The 12,061-nt window shown below is 39.8% G+C and overlaps 1 protein-coding gene across 3 annotated transcripts in view; it reads right to left on the reverse strand.

Annotated features, from left to right (window-relative positions):
- GSK3B (glycogen synthase kinase 3 beta) overlaps window positions 1–12,061 on the reverse strand; it is a 202,156-nt gene that overhangs the window by 82,422 nt on the left and 107,673 nt on the right. For all 3 annotated transcript variants that reach the window (XM_045294219.1, XM_004709801.2, XM_004709800.2), the window contains exon 4: window positions 1,950–2,060. In XM_045294219.1, coding sequence (XP_045150154.1) covers window positions 1,950–2,060 — 111 coding nt within the window. The remainder of the gene's footprint in view (window positions 1–1,949; window positions 2,061–12,061) is intronic.

Below are 12,061 nucleotides of genomic sequence, written 5' to 3' on the forward strand. Positions count from 1 at the left end.
ATATCAGATCCCCTTTATCCCTTCTGGTCCCCCACTCTACCCCCAAGGAATCTTTCTTTCTTGCCGAATCTTACACCATACAATATATCCCTTCACATACAATTCTGTTGTTCACTCTCAAGTGGGCTTAAACAGTCATCATTGCTATCAGCTTCCTCTTTCCCCTTCTATTCCCGTACCCTCAGGGAACCATTACTCCTGTTACTGTTTCTGAAGAGTTATCTATCTTGGCTTTCATGTACCAAATGATCTTAATTATACAAATGAACATATACAAATCTAACATGATTACTGAGGTAAAACAAAATCCACAATAGTAAGGGGAGGAAATATTAAGGAATTAGAGGATAGTTATGTGTTTCATCAGTGTTATATCGCACCCTGGTTTTATCATCTCTTCCGTGTGACCCTTCTGAGACGGACTGTCTAATTATCTTACAGGTGGGTTCTGGGTCTCCACTACATCAGTGCTCCTTCACATCAATTTGGTTGCTTGCTTGTGAACTCATACCTCTTCCTGTTGTCAATACCTCATGCTCATACAAGCTAGTGTGCTTCTTCCATGTGGGCTTTGTTGCTTCTCAGCTAGATGGCCGCTTGTTTAAATCCAAGCCTTTAAGACCCCAGACACTATATCACTTAATAACTGGGCACCATCAGCTTTCTTCACATTTGCTTTTGCACCTATTTTGTTTTACGATCATGTTGGCAAGGTGAGTATCATACAATGCCACACTACTAGAACAAACCAATCTTGTACTGAGGTAAGATTTAAGTAGAGACCCAAAGTCCATCTGCTTCTTTGCTGTATTTACATATATATATACATATATAAACAAATACACCTATATTTATATTTATAAATATACACAACCATATATACCTTCCTTCTTCTTCTTTCCTCTTTTTATTTTTTCTTTCCTGCCCCACTATCATGTTTACCCATCGGTCACCTCTCAGTAATTCCTCTCAGATACAATATGAATGATCAAACAAGACCAGAAAAAGCTATGTCCTCCTTGCCATCGATTTTAGAAATTTTACCATTCCCCTGTCCGTCATTATTGGCTCGCCGTTCACTTCTCCACTCCATCCCCCTGGCCCCTCCCTTCTCATTCCCCCCAGGAACTGTTGTTTGGGTAGCTGTATACGTAGGATTGCCTATCCTGCCTATCTTGTATAAATAAACACACCCAAAAAAGAAAGACCATACAAATAGTCCCAAATCTAATGGATTCTGACCCAGAGCAGATGAATACCTCTCTGTTAAATAGCGAGCAGGACCTGTTATAATCCATCAGTCCAGTCCTCTTTCCTCTCAGGGTTCCACATCCTAACAGCACATTCACCCTTTTAGCCTTCAGGATTTGTGTCAGAAAGGCACCCATCCTAAAAGTTCCCATTGCTATTCCTGCAGTTAGAGATGGAAAGGTCTAGTGCACCTCCCCGCGCCGACATATCCATTACACCTTTAGACTTCCGGTGTGGCCCCCTTGTGAATAACACAACCAGTTCAGAGGAGGTGCCAAGTACTGCCCCTTGAGTCAGAAGTAAACTGAAGACATATACAATAATCATACTTATAAATGGCATTTAAACATTGAATTTGAGCATGCCTGTAACTATATTTAATAAAGATTATTCCTATTTCAGTCTGTGATACAATAATGGGGCTGTGAGAAATTAAATTTAAATGTGCTATATACTTAGCTGAATTAAAATCTTGTGGAAAAAACACTGCAATTTACTATAACAATGAAAAGTCAAGGAAATTTAAGATGAAAACTTCATGTTTTAAAATTCTATAAGAATTTAATGAAGTCCTAACAACATTCATTATGCAGCCCTACTTTCCCTATCCCACTCTGTATTAAATGTGATAATACAGTTTAAAGGTACCCAACATTTTCCTCAGCTCAAAACAAATTATAAAGGAAATGACTCCATACCTTGACATAGATCACAGGGAGCGTCTGTTTGGCTCGACTATAGTGTCTGGCAACTCTGTACACTGTTTCCGGAACATAGTCCAGCACCAGGTTAAGATAGACCTCATCTTTCTGAAAGAGTTAAAAATAAATTTTAAAGATTAGAAATTAGTCTTTTAAATGTTCACATTAAACTCTCTATACATTACTTACTCAGGTTATTTAAGACAAGACTCAGGTGTTCAATTTTAATTATGCAAAACCCATTCAGAGTATAGCCAAAATGGTAAAAATCAGTATCGCATACCTTCTTACTAGTAATTCCACAGAAAAATATAGACATTCCTATAACTGGTCAAATATATGTAAACTATTATTCTTGTTATCATGTCATAAATTTCATATTAGAAAATCAGAGAGGTAGTGTTTTGCATCCTGTCAAGAAAAAGGGCACAGTAGTAGAGGCGGCACTGAATGAAGAGTTTACATTTTGGATCTCTGGGCTGAGTTCAGAACAGGAGCTCTGGTGGTGCAGTGGTTTCAAGTTAGGCTGCTAACCCCGCCTCAGGGGGACAAAGAGAAGGCTTTCTATTCCCATAAAAACTTACAATCTCAGAAACCCACAGGAGCCGTTCAACCTGTCCTACAAGGTCATTATGAGCTGGAATCGACTCGATGGCGGTGAGCTTGGTTTGGATGACAAGCTCTGTTGCTAACTGATGGGCACCAATTCACTTCCTCTCTCTAGGTTATCTAATTAGTCTTCTAAATTGCTCTCACCTCTACAAAAAGATATTATGCCAACCAGAAAGTGCATAATTAGTTGAACAATCACTTGTATCCTATAATTAATTGAAAGAGAACCAATGACTAAGAAGGCAGTAAGAGCTACCATCTTCACAAGCTATTCCATGAGCGCTGTTTGAACAGCAGAATTCACACACCAATGCAAGATCAGGGAAGGTGACTCCTGCTCCGGAGTTGGTTCTCATTCACAGTGACCACATACAGGGTGGGTTTCCAAGGCTGGACATCTTCATGGGAGCAGATAGCCTCATTTTTCTCCCTCCGTTCAGTAGCTGGGATTTTTGAACCACCAAACTTGCTGCTATCAGCCTAATACTTAACCCACAGTACCACCAGGGCACCAAATGAAGGAAATTCCAACTAAACTCCAGGTGGAAAAGAAGAGAGTGTGACATTTACCCTGTTCATGTATACAGAGTCAGACATGTAAATTGAAGCAGGAAAATAAGTTGGGAAATCACTGTGCTCAGGCTTTAGAGTTGGCTACTGAATGGGTAAAGAATGCTTGTCTTCCCAATTTTGAAATCACCTTACCTACCAAAATGAAATGAAGAATTTAATTTTTCAGCATTTATTAAACATTTTCCAAATGGCAGTTATCACTGCATAGGAAGTCTGTGTGTGGGTATAAAAGCGGTAACATCTGTGAGGCGCATTATGGACAGAAAAAACCATATTCACGGTGTGGGTCACAAGAGTGCAGCAGGGCGCAGTAAGTTTCTTGAGACAGTGTGACTCTGAGCCTTTTCAGTTTTGCTCAATCTGTCACATCTGTTCTTCCCTTCTTATCCAGTTTCAACTCCTGATACATTAGCCTTGCTCTCTTAACCACGGATAGTTAACAGAGCTGTCCCAAGACCTCTTGGGTTATTTATCTAAATGGCTACATACTAAATATACATTGGTGTCTCTCAAATTTATACATATGGCCTGGATCTCTGAATTATATATCCAAATTCAACTGATACCTTAAACTTAACATATTCAAAATTAACCTCCTGATCTCCCCAATCTGCTTTCAAAATATGCACCTCCTTAGGTCTCCCTGTTAGGACAGTTCATGCAGCTCCATTTTTCCAGCAGGTCAGGCTGTAAACCTTGGAAGAAGCCACAATTTCTGACTCTTGCTTCCTCTCCTTGCTTCCAGTTCCCTCATATACATGCATTTCCCACATTTGTTGTGACAGAAAACACTAATGGTCCTACCTTTAACATTTACCCAATCACTTCTTTTTTTTCTTTTTAAACATACATCAATTGTATAAAGCACATTTGTACATTTGTTACCCTCATTATTCTTTTTTATAATTATTTTATTGAGGGCTCATACAATTCTTATCACAGTCCACCCAATCACTTCTTAAAATCTTCATGACTACCACCCTGATTTGTGCCACCATACTTCTAACCTGAATTATTATTGTAAAATCCTCTTAAATGGTCTCCCTGTTTCCACTCTTGCCCCAATACAATTAGTAACAACAAAAGACAAGCTCCTCACCCACAGCTCAACTCATTTCTAGCCATACTTCCTGCTGTTTCCTCAACACATCAGGACAGATCCCATCTCAGAGTCCATGAAATGACCAGTCAGTCCTTCAGCCTGGTGCACTCCTCCCTCCAAGCATGCAGATGGCTCACTACCATCAAATACTTCCTAGATTTAGTCAGATGTTCCCTTTTGGATATGGCTTTCACTGAACTCAAACCAGCAACTCTTCCTCTACCCTCATGCTCCCCAGCCGCCTTCCTGACCATTTTTCCTCTATACTTAGCACCTTCTACCATACCACACACACTCAAACTGAACCACTGACCTCACAGAGGTTAGCAAATACCTAAACCAAGCACAACCAGGACTCCTTAACATAGCACCGAATTCACTTTGTATTTTCTGCTTTTGTTCACTTAGACTAAGTTCAATAAGAAAAGGGTTTTTTGTTTGTTTTGTTTTGGTTGTTTTTTGGGGGTGGGGTGGAGGGGAGTCTGGTTTGTCTATCAAGTCAATTCTGGCTCACAGAGACCCTATATAGGGTTTTCAAGGTTTTGTCAATCTTTATGGGGGGACAAAGTCTCATCTTTCTGCTGGTGGGTTTGAAACACTGACCTATGGTTACCAGTCGAATGCTTCCCTGATAGTATCACCAAAGGTACTCTTATTTGCTGAAATAATTAATGTCAGAGGCAATGACTATTGATGTAAAAATTAGAATGATAGGTTGCTAGGTCTATTTTAACTCAAACACACTGGAAAATATGTAAGGGAAAGAAATGAAAATGAAAACAGAGTAAGCAACTAGAAATCTATAGAATCCATGGCCTGGACCAGAGATTTAAGGGGAAGAGGTTACGGTTGGAAGGATAAGCAACTATACTGGCCCGTTGAACACGAGTAAAAGAGTCTGAGAAATAGAGATTTGGGGGTTCATTTTACCGTCTCAATACTTACACAAAGTGCCCTGCTAGCATAGTGAGTTATGAGTTGGGCTAACCTCAAAGTCAGCATTTGGAAACCACCATCTACTCTCCAAGGAAGAAATATGAAGGCTTTTTGCTTCAGTTAAGATTTACCATAACAGAAACCTACAGGGGCAATTCTACTCCATCCCGAATTACTGAATTGTATGTAATCAACCAATGGCACTGAATTTGGTTTTTGGCTGCACTTGGAAGAGCCTTGTGGTGCAGTGGGATAAGCATAAGAAACTTCCTTGGAGTGGCAGTTCTACTATGTCCTACAGGATTGCTGATTCAGGACAGACTTGATGCCTGTGGGTTCAGGTTTAGGTCTGGTATAAAGAAAACAAAATGCAAAAGGGTTTATTTTGTGAATCTCAGAACCATGTAGGCAGCTATCTACTACAGGTGGTTGGAAACAGAAGTGAAGTCAAAACTCAAGAAATAATAATGCAGTCCAGCTAAAGATTTAAGCAGCAGCTGAAGAAGAGACTTGTTCATTAAAGAAGAGTGCAGAGTAAGACTGAGGGAAGGGGGGAGTATGAAAGCCAGGAACACGTGAGAGGTTTAAGAAGCAGGTGGAGTTAAGGGACTTAGTAAAGACTAAGTATACTGAGAGGCACGAGAAAGTAAAGAAAGACAAGTCAATTGAGGCAAAGCTGACATTTTACTTGGGGTGCAAAGTGGAATGGGGAACGTGGAATGGGTACGACGTGGAATGGAAGGAACATGGAATGCTAGGAGGGATGAGGACTGGTATACAGGCAGTCTCCAGGTTGTGAAAATCAGACTTAGTAACAACTACTTGCTCTTTAACATTTATATAAATTTGCCATCACTTTGAAACTATTGAACCCACCCCTACTAGCAAAGCATTGAAAAGGCACGAAGCCTTTCCATGCACTAAAGTAAGGCTAAATAAGAATTATATGCACCTATTCCAACTCATATACAAATCCTACCTAAAGACTTAAAAGACACAGATAGGAACAGGTATCATCTATAACCCAGTATTGCTTGCATCACGGTTCTTTGATGACTTTGCAATGAACAGCTTCAGACCATGGTGCCAATAGAAACCAAGCTGGACTGGGTTCAAAAGTGAGCAGATGGCAAGTGAGGAACACAAGGTAGTCAATGGAGCTCTTGCAACATCTCTGGTGCTGAAAGGAGAGAGCTGGGAGTCAGTGCCTTGATGGGAGGGAAAGTCAAAGTGTCTTGATGTGGTATTTTGTTTGTAATTTTTAATGGTTTAAAAAATCGCAAATTTGTTTGTAGGCTAAGTGGAGAAGGATAGGATACAGTTATTAAAGGGAAGGAAAGGAGATAACTGAGGAAATACTGTTCTAGAACATCAGAAAATGGGCACATGAACATAAAGAATCTGTAATTATGATTTACACAAAACTACACTGAAGTCCCTACTCTAGTTATTACTACAAAGTTTTATGGGCATAGTAAGTTACCTAACCTCTGTTAAGTCTCAGGTTCTTCATCTGTCATAGGGCTAATAGTGTGTGCTTCTATGCACATCATCCATAGAAAATAACAATATCACATGTTTTTCTGTAGATCTAAAAATAAGTGATTAATTGCTAGGGAAAGAAGAAAATGTACATTAAAAAAGAGTGCATGTCTGAGAGTAGGTAATACGTAAAACTATGGGTAGTTCTGTGCATGGAGAGTATAACTGCTCCACAGGGCTGCCATGGCTGTGACCCTTGAAAGCAGAGCCCTAGCTTTGCCTTCCCAGGCTCATCTGGGTGGTTCTAAGGAAACACCCTATTGTCTAGAAGTAGAGCACATTAACCCTCTGCATTACCCAAGGACTTCAGTCAAGAGTAAAGCTATGAAGGCTGAGAAGAAAATTCTGAGAGCATGATTCAGGTAAAAATCAGTTTTAAGGTAAGGTGAGATACAATAAATAAAGTGCTGAAGTACATGAAAGAAAATTACGGTGTGAGAAGCATTCAGAAAATGGGTAGTTTTGTATATTAGAAAAGTAATTAAACAAACTTCATTATAAGAATTCTTGACTTTAATAAATCATGGCAAATGTAATCATGATATATCTGTAAATAATTTTGGAGCTGAGCATAGCAAAGCATTACAATTTAGTTAATTTACTAAGCAATAACACCAAGGAAGAATATAAAGATTAGAAGATGAATGTCAAGATTAAGGAATGTTTTTAGTTACAGAGCTGCGAGCTCTGGTCCCTAGTCCCAATCAATAATTTCATAAGTGATTTTATTAAGAGTTTACAAACATATGCCTTCAAGAGCTAAATAATAAATGCAAATATATTAAGTCAAGTGTTCAATGCAGTAAGATATAGTGGTTGGTAAATTGGATAGTATAAGACTTAATTAGCAGCTTTTAATTTAAGAGATAGATAGGTGGAGAGATAGAACTTGACAAATTGTGTCATTCCCTATACCCCACCTAAAAACAAAACACACACACATCCCCCCCAAAAAACCCCACACTCCACACACACCTCAGGACGTGGATTTGGCAGTTTACGACCTTAGTCTTTAACGCTAGTCACCTAAGATTGACATTAACTTAAGAAAACCTATGTAAAATGATACACAATAACAATTTGCAGTACTCAAATAAGCTAGAATGACTGGCCAAACCCACAATATGAAATTTAACAGAAATGCAGTCTTATCATTAAAATCAAAATATCAATTTATTATGTAGAATGACGAATAAGATTTGACAGCAGTTCATCAGGAAAAGGTAGGTTAACATGAACAGAACTCAAATGGAATCAGCACTAAAGGTGCAGCTAACGAAAACCTTAATGCAACATTATGTGACATTCAATATATTATGTTGAGATCAATAGAGATAATTCCACTCAGGTGAGCTCGGGCCTCATTTGAAATACTGATGGTATTCATGTTTAGGAAGCATGTTTTATTCATAATATTAACAAAGAAAAACACATCAAAGGAAGTTTAACAAAACCATGTCAGCTACAAGTTGAATGCCCTAATTTACTATGAGAACTATGGGGGCTCAGATTATATTCAGACCAGCACACTTTGCAACTTTGAAAATTAGCACAAGCCTTATCATTAAGCTCAAATAAATAAATTTTATGTAACCATTTCATTCATCATAAAAACTTGCAATTTTCTTTAAAACCATCAGGGAATTTGACAGTTTTGTAGGTCAGGTATAACATTTTGCACCCAACTAACAAAAATGTCAAATTTCCCTTTGACTTTTGAAAGTTAACATGTTGCCTAGATTTGTGTTCTGAGGCACTGAAGGTGTCTCATACCTTTATATTTAAAGTGACTGTGAACCAAATTTGCGTTAACAACTCTATGTTTGTATCCAAATCAAATCTTTTTCTTCTTTTTAAAAAATCTACTTGGAGTCTAAAACTCAAACTCAAACAACTAACCAATATGACCACCAATCCTATGGTGGATGTGAGGGGTGCGTTACCATCATCACGCTCGCTTGTTAAATTTAGATGCGTTAGGAGAAAACAGTGGCATGGTTGTGGGATCTAGTTTTTTAAAGATGGATTATCAGACATGACAACAAAAGAACAAACAGCAAAAAGACAATATAGATACATGGAACGTCATGACATTCAGTCATTTTACTCATCAAAGGGCTGTATCAAAAAAGTGAAAAGACAGCTTACAGCCTGGGAGAGAAACTTTGGGAACCATATATCTGACTAAAGGTCCAATACACTAAAAAATATCTTACGATCTTCTACAACTTGACAATAACCATACACACACACCACACACACACACACACACACACACACATAGAGAGAGAGGCGCAAAAAAAACACCCCAAAACAACCTTCCTTGGAAAGTTCACACAAGAGAATGTTCAAGTGGTTAACAAGATTAGGAAATGTCATTGCTCAGCAGAGAACATATAAATCAAATCCATGATGAGATACTGTATCTCATATCTATTAGAACAGTAACAGTCAACACCAGAAAACAACAGGTGCTGGGTAGGTCTTAGAGGACTGTAAAATGATGGCACAGCAACTGTCAAAAAAAGTTTGGCAGTTCCTCCAAAAGGTGAACATAAAACTATCATATCCTCAAATCCACTACCATCAAGTCCTTTTCAATTCATAGCAACCCTAAGCGGGGCTTCTGAGGCTTTAAATCTTTATAAGAGCAGGGAACTTCATCTTTCTCTGAGGAGCACCTGGTGGGTTTGAACTATCAACCTTAAGGATAACAGCCCAACAGCACCACCAGGGCTTTCACGTGATCCAGCAATTCCAATCCGAAGTATATTTCCAAAAGTGGTACAGACAATTAGAAAGCTGTACACAATGTTCACTGCAGCACTCTTCATGGCAGCCAGAAGGTGGAAATATTCTAAATGTTCACCAGCAGATGGATGGCTAAACAAAATGGAATACATAAACACAATGGAATACATAAACAGCTAGAAATAAAGATGAAGCACTGATGCAAGCCACAACAAGGATGAACCTTGGAATCCTCGGGCAGCTAACCCATCCAAGGGAAGGGTAGTGTTAATATCTCCACAGGAAAGGGAGAGAGGGACCTGATCTCAACCTGGTGCGCCAAGACTTGAATGCAACATATCAGTATGAAGCAGGGAGTCTGTGGGGCCGGCCCCAAGCCCAGCTATGTGGACCCCCTCCCCAGAAGAATGAACTACAAAGGACAGCACTAAAGCTACAGCTCAGACAGAGGGGCTCCTCTGCTCAGAACACACGGAAGCAAACTAAGAGGGAAGAAGAGAAAAAGAGAGTGGAACACATCCTGGCCCACCAAGCCCTGAGGATGATATTCCTGCCAAAGCACAGAGAGGACCATAGGGCCAGCCCACCAAAAAAACACGGCATCCCCTCACTGACCCATAGGGCTATGGGTGGACAACACTGGAGACACAGTGTGGGAATTGTGTCCGATCTGACCCCACCACACCAGGGCAAAACACGAATGGAGTGCAACAGAGCAACAAGGGGAACAAAGCAATGAAGTCCCCGAGGAACCCCAAAAACAAACTTCAGGAACAGGGTGTGGCACCTCATCAGACTCGACTGGTAAACACTCATAAAGGTTAACAGACAGACCTAGAACTATTTAAAGGCTTTTCTTTCTTTGGTTGCTTTTTGTTTTGTTTTCTTCTGGTTTTCCCATGTCTATCTAGATAAGATAGGCAGGATAAACAATCCAGAGGAGAAAACAACAGGATCGATGGTTTCGGGGTACATGGGAGGAGAGGTGGGGGAAAAGAAGGAGAGTACCAACAAACCCAGGAGCAAGGGAACAAGTGATCTAAAATCGATGGCGAAGAGGGCATAGGATGCCTGGTGGGGCTTGATAAAGTGCAATGTAGGCAAGAGGAATTAATAAAAGCCAAATGAAGGTCAAGCAAGATAGCAGGACAAAAGGAAAGTAAGAGGAAATAAAAGAAAGAACTAGGAGGCAAAGGATATTTATAGAGGTCTAAATACAGGCACGTACTCATGTAAATATATTTATATATAACGATAGGGACATAGATTTATGTACATATATTGTATGTTAAATATTAAGGTAGCAGATGGACATTGGGCCTCACCTCAAGTACTCCCTCAACTCAAAAACACTTTGCTCTAATAACCTGGCATTCTGTGATGCTCACCTTCCAAACTGCTGATGACAAAATGGGTGCATAAGCAAATGTGATGAAGAAAGCTGATGGTGTCTGGCTATCAAAAGACATAGCATCTAGGGTCTTAAAGGCTTGAAGATAAACAAGCGGCCATCTGTCTCAGAAGCAACAAAGCCCACATGGAAGACGTATACCAGCCTGTGTGATCATGGGGTGTCAATGGGATCAGGTATCGGGCATCAAAGACCCAGAACAAAAAATCATACCAATGTGAATGAGGGGGTGTGCAGAGTGGAGATCCAAAGTCAATCTGTCGACAATTGGATATCCTCTCACAGAAGGGTCACAAGGAAGGGATGGGCCAGTCAGGGTGCAATAGTATAGCACCAAAGAAACATACAACTTTCCTCTAGTTTTTTAATGCCCCCTCCCCCCACTATCATGACTCCAATTCTACGTTACAAATTCGGCTATACCAGAGCATGTACATTGGTACAGATAGGAACTGGAAGCACAGGGAATCCAGGACAGATGATCCCTTCAGGACCAGGAGGGTGGAAGGAAGGTAGGGCAGAAAGGGGGAACCGATTACAAGGATCTACATATAACCTCCCCCTGGGGGATGGACAAGAGAAAAGTGGGTGAATGGAGACATCAGACATGACAAAATAATAATAATTTATAAACTATCAAGGGTTCATGAGGGAGGGGAGAGCAGGGAGAAAGAGGAAAAAATGAGGAGATGATACCAAGGGCTCAAGTAGAAAGCAAATGTTTTGAGAATGATGATGGCAACAAATGTACAAACGTGCTTGACACAATGGACGTATGTATGGATTGTGATAAGAGTTGTACAAGCTCCCAATAAAATGATTAAAAAAAATCCTCAGGACCAAAAATGGGAATACGACACCATGAGGGTAAGGGGAAGGTGGGGGAAGAAAGGGGGAGCCGATCACAATGATCGATGTATAACTACTTCCCCAAGGGGGATGAACAACAGAAATGTGGGTGAAAGGAGACAGCAATTGGTGTAAGATATGAAAATAATAATAATTTATAAATTATCATGGTTCATGAGGGAGGGAGGGTGGGTGAGGGAGGTAAAAAATGAGCTGTTATCAAGAGCTCAAGTAGAAAGAAAATGTTTTGAAAAGGATGATGGCAACATATATTCAAATGTGATTGACACAATGGAAGTATGGATTGTTATAAGAGCCCCCAATAAAATTAAG

This window comes from Echinops telfairi, unplaced genomic scaffold, assembly GCF_000313985.2.
Source record: "Echinops telfairi isolate 266 unplaced genomic scaffold, ASM31398v2 ScPeMD7_3509;HRSCAF=4178, whole genome shotgun sequence".
Lineage (NCBI taxonomy): Eukaryota > Metazoa > Chordata > Mammalia > Afrosoricida > Tenrecidae > Echinops > Echinops telfairi.